At 47.6% G+C, this 14,706-nt stretch overlaps 1 protein-coding gene across 1 annotated transcript; it reads left to right on the forward strand.

The window, feature by feature from the left end:
- Positions 1-5,521: 5,521 nt before the first annotated feature.
- Positions 5,522-14,468, forward strand: ZDHHC19 (zinc finger DHHC-type palmitoyltransferase 19). The gene is made up of 8 exons (XM_036243708.1): positions 5,522-5,746; positions 6,084-6,205; positions 6,684-6,823; positions 7,845-8,017; positions 8,373-8,478; positions 13,245-13,330; positions 13,682-13,886; positions 14,421-14,468. The coding sequence occupies exons 1-8, from the start codon at positions 5,601-5,603 to the stop codon at positions 14,466-14,468; spliced, it is 1,026 nt and encodes a 341-aa protein (XP_036099601.1). The 5' UTR covers positions 5,522-5,600.
- Positions 14,469-14,706: the final 238 nt, after the last annotated feature.

Raw genomic sequence — 14,706 nt, forward strand, 5'->3', positions numbered from 1 at the left:
TACACTTAAAAATGGTTGAGATGGGCCCTGGCCGGTTTGGCTCAGCGGTTAGAGCGTCGGCCTGTGGTCCCCAGAGACCCGGGTTCGGTTCCCACTAAGGGCATGTACCTCGGTTGCAGTTTGTCCCCGACCCTGGTTGGTCGTGCGGGTGGCAGCCACTCGATGTGTCCCTTTCACATCGATGTTTCTCTCTTTCTTCCTCTCTCCCCCTCCCACTCTACCTGAACAAAAAATAGAAAAATGTCCTCAGGTGAGGAAAAAATAAAAATGGTTGAGATGGGCCCTGGCTGGTTTGGCTCAGCGGTTAGAGCATCTGCCTATGGACTGAAGAGTCGAGGGTTCGATTCCAGGTCAAGGGCAGGTACTGTTGTAATGTGTCAGCAAGATAATCAGAGATGCACAGCTGAATTGTAAAGGAGCACTTTATTACACCGGTGGGCTGGGGGCATCTCCCAAATCCCAGCCCCAAGCTTCCTTGGTTTTTTGCTTATAGATAAAATACAGAAAAAACTACATTAAAAAACCAAAAAGAGCTACATTCAAAGAAAAAACTTACATTCCTCCTAGCTCCACTTAATTGGCATCAGAGCTGATACAGACTTCTCCAGAGGAGAAGGGGGGTCGGTTGCAGGGGTTAGGGCAATCATTAATCTCTTTCTTTTTTATGGTCCCTTCAAGTTTCCCAAGGCCATCATTAACCCCTTATCTTTATGGTTCCTCTGGGTGTCAGTCCCAGGTTTTTTAGAAAACTGCTCGGGTGTTTATGTGCGGGAATAACTGATCAGAATGGAGTTTGATTTTTTAAAATAGCTCAATTCAGTACCCTGGTTGCAAGTTCGATCCTCAGCTCAGGTAAGGGTTGTGCGGGAGGCAGCCAATCAATCTGTCTCTCTCACGTGGATGTTTCTCTCTCTCTCTCCCTCACTTCCACTCTATCTGAAAAAATTAATGAAAAAATATCATCAGGTGAAGATTAAAAAAATAAAATAAAGATTAAAATGCTAAATTTTATGTTACATATGTATACCGGAATTAAAAGAAAAACACCCCAAACATCTACATTGAAATGTAGGCAAGCAAAAGATGTAAATAGTCAATTCCAAAAGAACTACAATAAAATGACCTATAGATGTATAAAAATATTTGATTTTATAAGTAATTTAAGGAGATATAAATGAAAAGATCAAAGTATTATTTGTATATAAAATTAGAGGAATTATATAATGTTACTATTCAATCATAGCGTTAGTATTATAATATGGGTGCACTCATAATGGGAGGATGAATGTGTACACACTTTCTGGAAAATATCTTGCAAAGTATGCAAAAGCAGTTTCAAATATTTATATTCATAGAACCATAATCCAGCCATTAGGAATCTATTCTAAGGACATAACTGGAAATGCAAGTATCTGGATAATGGAAGGAGGTGCCACCTGAACAAAGAGCTCGATGGAGCATACTCTGCAAATACCTGTGGCCAAAAATTCCAGGTGTGTTTGAGGAACAGCAAGGAGACCAATGTGTCTGGCTGGTGTGGAGTGATAATTAACCTGAGGAGAAAATGTGTTAATGGACAGTGAAAACACTGACGGATCTATTTTGTTAAGTGTGAGCCGCGTTGCTGCCAATTGACATTGAGTGCTTTAAATCATAGAATAAAATACTCGTAGAAGCCAATTTGTTAACAGTCTCTGTGTTGGGCCTTGCACTTGAACTTCAGTGCACTTTTACCGTCTCTGCAAGAATATCTCAATTTCGGAAACACTTAACTTTTGCATATTGATAACCCTTTACCTATACCAAACCTCTTTTCATTTATGAGCTTACCCGATAATGTGAGACCAATAAATAGGGCAGCTCTTACAATATCACTGAGCACGTGAAGAAAATATGGAGCATATTAATTATATCTATGTTTTGAACATCCTCAGTGCTTGAGAGTTACCTAGCAGTCAAAAAGACATGAGGTCAGTTTTTTAAAAAAATGTTTTTCTTTATTGATTTTAGAGAGAGAGGAAGGGAGAGAGAGAGATGGAAACATCGATGAGCAAGAACATCTATTGGCCGCCTCCTACATGCCCCCCACTGGGTATTTGACCCACAACCTGGGCATGTGCCCTGACCAGGAATTGAACTGGCGACCTCTTGGTGCATGGGTCAACGCTCAACCACTGAACCACACTGACTAGGCACGAGGTCAATTTTATTCTTCTGAATTTCTGGCCAGTATCAGAAAAAATGGCAGCACCCAAAAGAGTCATTGCTGTATAAGAGAACAAGTGCTTGAGGATAAGGCATGACAATGGTATTGGTTGTATCGTTAATCAGACCAAGAATCCTCTACACGGTGCAGCAGAAGTTAATCTAACATCCAGCATTTTCAGTTTTCTTTTAGAGGTGGGAACTTCCCTATCATTCTATTTTTGCTTATCATTATCTATGGTCACAAAATTTCCAAAAACAACAAAAAAGCATGTAAGTGAATAGGCCCCATTAACTTTATTCATTTAGACTAGATGAGACAATAACTTTCTACTATTGGGTAGAGTAGGCAGAAAGCAAGAAATAACTTTTAGTGTTATTCAAAGAGCATTTCTCTTCCAAGCTACCAATTCTTTCCTGTTATACATATATATAGTTATAGTAAATGATGACAAATGAAAATACCTAAAGCTTTAAAAAAATTTTTTTCATTATTGATTTTATTTTATTTATTCATTCATTTATTTTAAATCCTCACCAGAGGATATTTTTCCATTTATTTTCAGACAGAGTGGGAGGGAAAGAGAGAGAGAGAGAAAAACATCCATGCAAGAGACTCATCAACTGGTTGCCTCCTGCATGACCCCAACCAGGGCTGGCGACTGAACCGCAACCAAAGTATGTGCCCTTGACTGGAATTGAACCCCAGACTCTTTGGTTCGTGGACCAACACTCCAACCACTGAGCCAAACTGTCCAGGGCTCTTTATTGATTTTAGAGAGAGGAAGGGAGAGGAAGAGAGAGATAGAAACATCGATGAGAGAACATCGATTGGCCACCTCCTGCATGCCTCCCACTGGGGATTTGGCCCACAGCCTGGGCATGTGCCCTGACCGGGAATCGTACTGGCGACCTCTTGGTGCATGGGTCAACGCTCAACCACTGAGCCACACCAGCTGGGCTAATGCTTTAAACTTTAGCACTTAAAATATTATAGTCTTACTAAGTATATTATAAGGAACACTTTTACTACACTGATTTTAACTTCTTAATTTGAATATCATGAAGAAAAATTGTTTCATTCGAGGCCATAGACTTCCCATCCTTGGAGCCATGGCCCAATTTGTCCATGACCTCTTGGAGAATGGGCACTGGTAAGCACTGCTGTGACTCCAAGCTGACAATGACCACACTTTGGCACTATGTCAAGGTTCAGCTGCTTTCTCCACCTCCTGCTGAGATCCCTACAGCTATTCAGAGTTTGGAAAAAAAAAATTAATAGTGCTCAAACTTGTAGCTTCAACAGCTTACAGTTAAGGAAGCTCTGCTGAATGGTTTGGTGGCCACTGAGGTGTGGATGTGGTTTTTGTTGGCAAGATTAAAGGCGAGTATGGCATCATTGGCTCTAATGTTTGAAGACCAATCTTTAACATCTGTTTCTTTTTGGTTTATTATTTGAATGTTCTTGGACCATGAGTGATCAGAATGACATTTGAATTTATAAAACACGATATGTCAATATCAATGTTTTTCTATATCAAACACAGAATGGAAGGTCACAATTTCTCTTGATATTAGGTTGAATTGTCTGTTGCTATAGTAATGGTAATAAATCTTTAAATGCATATGTTTGCTTAGCCTGAAAATGGAAAGCCTATATGTGAATATACCAACCTGGTACATATATTTATGAGAATAACATTTCAATTTGAAGATTGGAAATATTTTATTTCCAGAAAAGTTGGGGAAAAGGCCTTGAGAAAACTAGAATTTGCTACAGTAGGAGAAATAGTAATGCTATGTACCAAAGTTACATAATGCCAGTAGTTAATAAAATTTGGGTGGTTTCTCTTTGCTAAAATCAAAGAAAGACTATTTTGACAGCACCTATGTCTATAAATGTTGGGAAACTTGGTGGTATTCCGAGTATGTATCTTTGTGACATCTTTAATGTCAGGACAGTGCATGAGAGCCATGACCTATATTTTTTATTTAATTTTGATGTGCATTATTATTAATTTATCTGGTTTTATGATTTTTAGAACCTATCTTTGCAAAAATAAAATAGCCTATGGATATTTATATTTAGTATTATCCATGGACCTAAAAAGTATATTATTCCCTGAAATAAATAGAAGTGATTGGTTATCAGTAAAAGAAAAAAAAATGTTTCTATAAACAAGAAAATATAATAATAATAATTGTGTGTTGATGAGGGATTTTTGCTCTTTGTTTTTAATCAAATTGATTTCCTCAAAATGTTCCAGTTCATTTAATCCAATTCAAAGTAGAAACCTCAACATTACAATTTTATTCATGTTTAAGAATAATATAATCTCTGTTGAAATTAAAGTGACATTCAAAACGGACATTACACTTCTCCACGCAGGAGCTCTGACAGCATGCGCAGCTGGTACGGTTCAGCAGACTGGTAGCTGCTCTGAGGCCAGCGGAGGCACCTGTGTGCTGCCTGCAAGAGAGGCTTCGAAGGGGAGCGTCTGGCATTTTCCGCTCCAACGGGGACAGGGAAACGGTCTTTGCCCTTCAGTAAGACTTACAGTGCAGGGAATCCTCCAAACACATAGGGATTCAGATGCTCAGTGGCTAAATAAACAGCACATGTCAGCTTCAGGTAACAGATAACCCAGTTATTTCCTCACATAATAAGCAGCTCAGAGGTAGGCAGGCAGTTCAAGGCTGGGACAGCAATTCAATAATGTCATCAGTGTCATTCTGTCTGTGTAACATGTTGATTTATTGCCTAATGGTGTACCCCCAGCCAGCACATCTAGATTCAAGACAGGAAGAGAGACACAGAGCTGTGCCAACCTGTCATTTCCCGTTTATCAGGAAGGCAAAAGCTTTTCTAGAAACCCTCAGCAGACACCCACCTATGCCTCATTGACCAGAATTATGTCATGAAGCCAACCATGGAAATAAGAGAAGCTGGAAAATTATTTAGCTGCTCCTCCCCCAAAGTGGAATTTTGTAATAACAAAAAGAAAAAAATGGAAATAGAGTGAGCAATGAGCACTGCTTCAGTTAGCACTGAACCCGAAAGGTTGATCAGAACCAACCCCCTCTCCCCAAGTGTTTCCCTAGTCTCATATTTTCTTGAAGCTCACCTCCTTGCAGGGGCAGAAACTCTCAGCCCCCAGCACAAGTGGGAGTGGGGTGAGTTTGCCTTTGGCAGTGACAGTCACAGGCTGCAGACAGTTCTGCTGAAGAATCCCTGGCCCCCATGCCTCAGCCTCTGTGATGTCACACTGGGACTTCTTTCCTTCCACCCTGAGCTGTGGCTTCTGAGGCCGCTGTGGCCATGGGGCGCCTGGAGCCAGCAGGGGAGAGGGAGCCTGGCGGCTCTGATCTCCCCTGGGGGCACAGGAGGTCCAGCCATGCCACCCTTGAAGGATACCATGCCCCTCGTGAAGGAGCCCCATATCCCACCTCGGGCCCCACTTCCCTGGATCCTCCCAAGCCTGTTTGCTGCCTTCAATGTCGTCATGCTGGTGGTTTTCAGTGCCCTCTTCTTTGCATTCCCGTGAGTCTACCTCACAAGCTGGCAGGTTTCTTACAAGAGAGAAGGGAACACAGATAATGATAGTATAGATGCAGGGGGAGTTCAGAACAGGGGGTCAGGGAAGGAAGGACGTTCTAGGCGGAGGGAATTGAATGTGCAAAGGCACAGATGTATAGAGTACTTGGCACATTTGGGAGCTGCAGGTGCCTGGTAATACTGGGGGACATTTGGTAGAGCCTCTATGGATCTGTCACTAGCCTGAATATTCAAAGCAGGTTTTAAGGTCTGTGGGTCCTGAGAGTTGAGCTGGGTCCTGGCAGGAGCTTCAAAGCAAAGCTGAGTCCTGCTCTGGTCCCAGTTGCAGATGGCTGGCCCAGAACGGGGAGTGGGCCTTTCCCACCATCACGGGTCCCCTCTTTGTCCTCACCTTCCTCAGTCTCATTTCACTCAACTTCTCAGACCCTGGCATCTTACATCAAGGTGAGACCTGGGTCCCCTGGGAGAAGGAGGTAGCACCCTAGGGTCTCCTGCCTATAGGGATGATTCCTGGAGCGTCCCTCCTGCTTCTCCTGCTACGGCCTGAGGATCTCTACACCCCAAGTCCTCATTTGTTTGGGCCCTGCTTCATTTCCCAAGGTTTGAGCTGTGGAAAAACAGAATTCTGGAGGTTTTCCAATTGTCTTGGAAGGGCGGGCTGGGCCCACTGCACAAAATCCCTGAAGCATCAACCACGATTCCAAAGGCCTGAGTTCTCACAGAACTCCTCTGCAGAAACCACCCTTCCCTTTGACTGCCAGCCTCTTCGAGTTCAGTCAGCTTGCTCTGTGGGGACTAGAGAGTCCCCTGCCCACCTCCTGTCCACCCTTCCTGGAGCCCAGTAATACTGTGGGGTTCCTCCCGCCGGCAAGAGACTGATGGAAGAGCTTCCTGGTGCTGCCCAATCCTCTTCCCATGCCAGGCTCCAATGAACAGGGTCCCATGACGGTGCATATGGTTTGGGTGAACCACAGGGCCTTCCGCCTGCAGTGGTGCCAGAAGTGCTGCTTCCACCGCCCACCCCGGACCTACCACTGCCCCTTGTGCAACATCTGTGTGGAGGTGAGTACCCTTCTCCCTTGCCCACCTGCCAGCAGCTCCCCAGCACCTGGGGCAGACCAGGAGGCTCGCTCATAGCCGGGCCGGTGGCAGCTGTGAAACCGCTTCAGGGACTGCTAAAGGCTAAGGGTGGTGGTAACTCCCATGCAGACATTGCCTCTGTCCTGGGAGGCTGGCCCTTGGCTGCACAGGTGCTGACATACACAGGGGCCACATCTATGCTGGCCTGGTCAGGCAGGAGAAGAAAAGGTACCCTGTCCTAACCCCCCGCCCCTCACCCCAGGCTTGCTGAAAGTAGATACCCTAGGCCCTCAGACTCACACTGGCTCAAAACCTGACCTGACTTGCACAGTGAGAAAGTTTACAAATGTGCTGTTTCCTGTAGTCGTTCCAACCCTAGAAGGGGTGGGCTGGGCCAGGTTGTTAAGCTCATCCCATCGATGAGAAAACAGACACCCTGCGTCCTGTCTGAAGTTACACCAGTATGCGTCCCACAGAAGACCAGGCAGGTTGTGTCTTAAGGGCCTCTTTTTTTTTTTTTTTAATTTTATTTTTGTTACAGATGTTTCTCCTTTTTTATCCCATTGACCCTCCTCCCCATCCCCCCCAACCCCGTCCCTGGCTTTGTTGTCCATGTCCATTGGTTATGCGTACATGCATATAAGTTCTGTGGCTTATCTCTTTCCTCCCCTCACCACCCCCTCTTCTGAGGGTTGTCAGTCTGTACCCTACTTCCATGTTTCTGGGTCTACCCTGTTCCTCAAACTGTTATGTTCATTATATTCCATAAATATTAAGGGCCTCTTGACAGGCCACCTTGTGAGCCACAGAGCCCTAATAGTGCTCTAATCACCGAAATGCCAGCGTTAGGGACTTTGTGGCTCAGTTGGAGGGAGGGGAAGGCAGTGCATGGGGCCAAGGGCAGGTGGCTTAGGGTGGAAAGGTAAGGCCTCAGATTTAGGGTCAACGGAGACTGGGCCAGAGGTCGCGTCCTAGAGGCCTGCCCATCTCCCCTCTTACACAGGATTTTGACCACCACTGCAAGTGGGTCAATAACTGCATCGGTCACCGCAATTTCCGCTTCTTTATGCTGCTCGTCCTGTCCCTATGCCTCTACTCTGGCGCCGTACTGGTCACCTGCCTGATCTTCTTGCTGCGCACGACTCAACAGCCCCTCTCCATAGACAAGGTCATCGCGTATCCGCCTGGACGCTGGGCCCAAGTAGGGAGCAGTAGGGACCCCGAGGGGCGGGATCCGGGGGGCACAGCTAATGATGGGAAGTGTTCGAAGGAGAAGCTACTTGGTAAGACCAGTCTGGGACTAGGTGAGAGTGGGCAGGGCTAGGAGGAACTGCAAAGAGGTAAGAATCTAGCAGGGTCACGGATGGGGGCAGCTAAAGGTGGCTCAGGGGTTTGGAACGGTTTATGCCGGGTGGAGCTGGAGGAGCAGACGGACAGAGTGGTAGTGGGCGGGGCTGTTTGGGCGGAGTCGGGGTGAGGGGCGGGGCCAGCGAGGAAGGTCTGGAGGCGCTGCTCCTTAGCTGGTGTGCAGCATCGTGGTGGCTGTACCCGCCGCCGGCTTCCTGGTGCCACTCTTCCTGCTGCTGCTGATCCAGGCCACGTCTGTGAGCGCAGCCGAGCGCTCCTGCGAGGGCAAGGTACGCGGGGCCCAGCGGGGCGCCACTATACCGGGCTGTCGGCGGTCACCTCGGGCACCTCCGCACTTCCACTCTTTTTCCACTTCCCTGGTCATTGATGGCCTGACTTCCCTGGAATGTGCCTCGTTAGCCCTTACAGACCCAAACTGAGCTCAGATCTCACCTCCTCCTGGAGCTCGGTGGTCATTCTCCCTCCGTGGTGCACTGCATCTAGGTAGGGCCTACTGCGTACTAGGCCCTGTGTGCATTATTTGGGGCGGGAAAGTCCAGGTGAGTAAGGCTACATCTTGCGCTCATGTTAGTAGTCTGAAATCAGAATCTGCCAAACACCTGTGAACACTCTGAGGGGCCCGTCCTACATTGTGTAGCACAGACTCAGAGAGGGAATTGACATTCAGGGAGGACCACAGTGTGGGGTAGAACGTACCACTTGGTTTTAATTTTTTGAATTAATGAACATGTTGTACCTCTCCATTTATTTAGGTCGTCTTTGATTTCTTTCATTAGAGTTCTACATATAGATCTTACATATATTGTGTTAGATTTTTTTCTAAGTGTTTCATGTTTTTTTGTGCTTTTATAATTTTTTAAATTTTTAATTTGTTTTTGTTACAGATGTTTCTCATTTTCTCCCCATTGACACCCTCCTCCCCTTCCCCACTGCCCCATTCCCAGCTTTCTTGTCTATGTTCATTGGTCATGCATACATGCATGTAAGTTCTATGGTTTATCTCTTCTCCCCCAATCCCCCCTCCTCTGAGGCTTGTCAGTCTGTACCCCACCTCCATGTCTCTGAGTTAATTTTGTTCAGCAGTTTGTTTAGTTCATTATATTCCACAAATAAGTGAGATCATGCGATATTAGTCTTTCTCTGCTTGGCTTGTTTCGCTTAGCATAATACTCTCCAGGTACTTCCATGCCATCTCAAAGGATAAGAGATCTTTCTTTCTTGCAGCTGCATAGTACTCCATTGTGTACATGTACCACAGCTTTTTAATCCACTCATCTACTGATGGGCACTTGGGTTGTTTCCAGATCTTAGCTATTGTAAATAGTGCTGCTATGAACATAGAGGTACAGATATTCTTTCTGATTGGTATTTCAGGTTTCTTAGGGTATATTCCTAGAAGTGGGATCACTGGGTCAAATGGCAGTTCAATTTTTAACTTTTTGAGGTAATACCATAGTGTTTTCCACAGTGACTGCACCAGTCTGCATTCCCACCAGCAATGTACTAGAGTCCCCTTTTCTCCACACCCTCGCCAACACTTGTTGTTTGATGTGCTTTTATAATTTTTTTTAACATTTCATTTCCATTTGTTCACTTTTACAGTCATGCATCACTTAACTATGGAGATACATGGTAAGAAATGCATCATTAGGCAAGTTTGTTGTACAAACATCATAGAGTGCACTTACACAAACCTAGGTGGTATAGCCCACTACACACCTAGGATATATGGTATAGATTATTGCTCCTAGGCTTCAAGCCTGTACAGCATGTTACTGTACTGAATATTGTAGGTAGTTGTAATGTGTTGCACTACAATGTTACAGTGGCCATGACCTCACTAGGTGTTAGGAATTTCTCAGCTCTATTATAATCTAATTGAGACCACCACTGTATATGCATTCTGCCATTGACCAAACACCGTTATGTGGTGCATGACAGTGGATTTTTGTATATTAGTCTTAAATCTTGTAATTTTGCTAGACTCACTTATTAGTTCTAATAGCTTTTTTATTGATTCTTCATAGAAAACCACGGCTTCTGTGAATAAGGACAGTTTTATTTCTTCCTTTCCAAGTTATGGCTTTACTTCTTTTTCTTTTCTCATTACACTGTCTTAACTTCCAGTACAATTTTGAGGAGGAGTGATAAAAATGAACATTCCTGCCATGGGATTCCTGCAGTCGGACAGTGACTCGTAAAGGCTGTCTAAGGAAGATTGTAGTGTGCCACATTAACGAGGGAGGGGCTGCAGTCACTGAGACCGCCCAAAGGACAGAGGAGCCCTTTTTGCCTACCACCTCCCATCCTTCCAGTCACCACTCAATCACTCCACTCTACTCGTATTTGGTTCCCAGCCCACCTGGGACTCCTCTGCTCAGCCCTTGCTCATTAGCCCCATGTGGTCTACCTGTCTTCTCTCTCAAGCCTCAGTCCACCTTTTCAGCCTCTTGGATGGCATTCTCTCTCTCCACATCTTGTGGTTCTTCCAACCCCAGGTCAGGCTATAGGCTCGCTGTTTCTCCACTGCTTAAAATGGGACCCTCCCAATCCAGGATCTTCAGCCTAAGAAACCTAAATGTGGTCTGCACTCTGTGGTTCGCCAGGCAAGGCTCTCTCCCATTACCTGCAGACCTCATTTCAGGTGCCTCCGCCGTGCCTCCATCCTGTGACCACACAACTTGCTCAGTGGCTGATAGCAAGGGCTCTGGAGCCAGCCATATAAAAAATCACAGTTCCACAACATACCAACAGGGAGACCTTGGGTATGTTAATTAGCTACCTGGTGCCTCAGTTTCCCCATCTGTAAAGGGGATGCAGCATTCGTTAATATGTATAAAACACATAGAACTGTGGCTGGTACAAGTGCTGTATATGCTGTTATTGTTACCACTCCTCCCCATCATCATTTACATATGTTCATGTCTCTCTCATCTTTCTTTTTTTATCCTCACCCGAGGACATTTTTCCATTTTTTGTTCAGCTAGAGTGGGAGGGAGGGAGAGAGAGACAGAGAGAGAGAGACAGAGAGAGAGAGAGACAGAGAGAGAGAGAGAGAAACATTGACGTGAAAGGGACACATCAAGTAGCTGCCACCCACACGATCCAACCAGGGCCGGGGACAAACTGCAACCGAGGTACATGCTGTTAGCGGGAACCGAACCCGGTCTCTCTGGACCGCAGGCCAATGCTCTAACCACTGAGCCAAACCGGTCAGGGCTCTCTCATCTTAAAATCAAAGCAAAACCCTTCCTTAACATCACTGGCATTCATTCCACCTGCTGTACTCTCCCCTCCAGCTCAGCCATGCTTCCTGAAAGAGTTGGCTGTGCTCACTAGTGCCATTTTCCACCTTCCTCAACCCACATCAACCTGGCCTCTTTCTCAAGGTCACACTGATGCCGCATTCTTTAAGTGGCCAGAGCTGGCAGGCAGCCCTCAGACTAATCTTTCCTGACTGCACACAGCAGCTCCTGAAACTGAAGACACCTGCAGTGGCCCTTTCCGGGCCTCTCCGGGCCTAGCCGCTGCTCCGCCTGCGCACTGCAGTCTTGGCCTGTGCCTGCTCTCCCACCAGCACAGTGCCCGGGACATCGCTGATGCCCCCAAATATTCATGAGTAAATGAGTGAACCTATGAGCAAAGGCATCAATAATGAGAGAGACAGAGAGAGACAGAGAAGCCTGATGCTCTGATCTCTGGGGGAGGGGGCAAAGCCCAGGCAGCAGGGAGTTGGGCAGCAGATGGGTGAGAAGATGCCCACTTTGGTTTTGGTCCTGTGGACTGAAAGGGCATTGAAGCATGGGGTTGGGGCAGGAGACCCGGGTGTGGACTCAGTGTGAGAGCAGAGTTTGAAAACTTGAGGGCTGTTGGATTCCATCCAGATCTCAGAGGGTCCCATGTGGTGGGAGAGAGGAAGGTGCCCTGCCTTATGAGTCAGTTCTTATGAGTTTATTTAAGCCTTGAACCATCGACATTTTCCTATACTTCGTGTACATCTAATAAATCAACATTTGCTTCTCTAAAATTCTGGATGTAAATTGTATCAAGCTCTTCAAGCCATTTAATTAAAATTGTGAATAGAATGACAGTTTCCCTGAAATGCTTTAAACACCTTTAAGTAGGCAGAACTCGACATATCTCAGTGGCTAGTGTTGCGTTTTGGAGTGGTCTTGACTCTTCCTCCCCCAGGTGTCGGCTGCCCTGCATACAGTCTTGGTTCCTTTTGGTGGAGAATACTGTTGAAGATCGAAGTCTTAGTAATAGGGGCGGGGGGTACAAGGGAGCTGGTGCTGGGCAGAGGTGCCACTGGGCCATTGTTGGTTATGACAAACATTTTGTAGCTAAGGCTCTTAAAGTCCGAGTGAGACTTGGCTTGCACCGGGGAGTAAAATGGGGTCCAGGGAGGCTGGAGTCTCATGGGTGGAGGGAGGAAGAGGGGAAGAGGAGTGCCCAGGGGAGGACTTGACCTTTACTGCATCGGATTCTCAGGACCTTCAGCCCAGATTTTCCAGGGCCATGTGAGTTTGGCTAGGGAAATATGATAGGGCTCCATACAACTCCCCTTCCAGACAGTGACAATTCAGTGGAGGAACAAGTTTAGAAAAAAGTGAGAGATAAGAAGGTAGAGAAGTGGGGGAGCAGGAGATTCGTGCAGGGAACTGTCAGCAACTTGTCAGCAAAAGGAAGACTTGACCGTCTACCTGGAAGGACCTAGTAGGAGGATGTGTGTGACCAAAAGAGACAGAGATGGGGAAGATGCTGCAAAGGAGGTTCAAGGTGATGGGAAGGATCCCTGAGAAGGCAGGAGAGGTGTGCGCAGTGCCAGGGTCGCCTGAAGAGAGCAGCTCAGAAGTGGGTTGGGGGAGGCCTCAGCTCGTTCTTGGGCCTCTCTGTCCTCTGAGTTTGCTGTAGCCCTGGGCTGGGCTGGGCTGGGCTGGGCTGGGCTGCCCAGCTCAGGGAGGGAGGGCCAGTGGGGGCTGGTCGGCCCAGTCCTGCTGGCTCTGAGCTCCTCTTCCACCTACACCCCCTCCAGGGCCGATACCTGCGGGGATACAACCCCTTTGACCATGGCTGCGCTAGCAACTGGTATTTAACAATTTGTGCACCGCTGGGACCCAAGTGAGTTGGCAAACCAGAGGTCCAAGTGGTGGTCCCTGGGGCTGATGGGGTGGGGTGAAGCTGGGTCATCTCCCCTGGCCTCTTAGCACAGCTCCCAGACCTTCACACCCACTGTTCTCTTTCCTCTGAGGTTTCCTTCAGGGCATGTAGGAGCCTCCAGAGCCTCTCTGCGTCCTTGCCTCTGTGCATTCTTGCCCCAAGAAATGGAGTAGAGGGACACTGTAGCCTGGATGAGACTGGCCCCAGCTCCCTGCAGGGCCCAGCCCCAGGCTATGTGTTCCTCAGGCTGAGGAGGCATGGGCACCAGGCCAGGGGGCCACTACTCCTCGCTTCTGGCTTATTGCACTTCAGGTACATGGCCAAAGCTGTTTTGCTGCAGAGAGTGGTGGAACCGGACTGGGTGCTCATGCAGAACCTGCACTCCCCAACGTGCCCCGCTGCGCTCTGTCCCTCAGTCCTCCCTGGGCCTGGGTCTGGCCACCAGCCCCAACCTCTGGCTCGCCACAAACCAGGAAATGCTCCCCCAGGGAGCGGTGAGGCTGCAGCTCTCCAGGAGGTGAGTTGTGTGTGTGTGTGTGTTGGGAGAGGGGATCTGCGGATTGTACAGGCATTGGGGGAAGCCCCCCTCCAGTGTTGGGCTGGCTCTGAAGTGAGAGCGCTCAGAACGAGCTCCAGGGAGAGGGATGGGAGACCCTCCAGAATACACCGGGGCTTCCTGGAGACGCAAGGCCACAGCACTCGCTGGTTAGCCTTGGGCTAGTCACTTACCCTTTCTGAGCCTCAGTTTCCTCACCTCTAATGAGGACTGAAACTAGTCCAGTGGTTTTAATTTGGGGGGGTCAGATTCCTGGAAAGGCAATTTTTACTCTGAAGTCCAACCTATGAAACATGGAGGTAAAGCATTAGGAATGAATTGGGGGTGCAGTGACATTCTATGATGCCAGCCCACACCCTTTGCTGTGCTTGGGGGTGAGGGTGGGGCTTGGACAGTTTCTTGCTCCCCAGCAGGTGGGCCCTGAGCTGTGGGCAGAGGCTTGGGAAGAGTCCCCAATCAGAGTAAAAATTGCCCACACCCCCACTTCGTATTTAGCTCCATGCAGGCCCAGTGCTGCCTCTGCCATGGGAGGCCCCCAGATGAGGAGGCCTCCACACCCAGCGATGCTAGGAGCCCCTGCACCGGAACCTTACCTCCTGAGCCCTGCCCTTGCCCACTCTGCTGGCAGGAGTGTCAAGACCCCTCCTCCCCCAAAGCCCATTAAACACCCTTTTCCTGCCTTCTACAATTGCCCTGCTGCATGTGTCTGTGCAGGACGAGGGGTGGGGGGTGCTGGAAGGGGCTGGGACAAAGACCCTGGGAGGGAGGAAGATCCAACATT

Source organism: Molossus molossus, unplaced genomic scaffold, assembly GCF_014108415.1.
Source record: "Molossus molossus isolate mMolMol1 unplaced genomic scaffold, mMolMol1.p scaffold_m16_p_5, whole genome shotgun sequence".
NCBI classification, from domain to species: domain Eukaryota; kingdom Metazoa; phylum Chordata; class Mammalia; order Chiroptera; family Molossidae; genus Molossus; species Molossus molossus.

Bases quoted from the DNA above. Each gene is read 5' to 3' on its own strand.
- ZDHHC19 (XM_036243708.1), top strand. From the start codon at position 5,601: ATGCCACCCTTGAAGGATACCATGCCCCTCGTGAAGGAGCCCCATATC. The intron at 5,747-6,083 runs GTGAGTCTACCT...CTCTGGTCCCAG, and splicing joins GCCCTCTTCTTTGCATTCCC to TTGCAGATGGCTGGCCCAGA. The intron at 8,479-13,244 runs GTACGCGGGGCC...CACCCCCTCCAG, and splicing joins AGCGCTCCTGCGAGGGCAAG to GGCCGATACCTGCGGGGATA.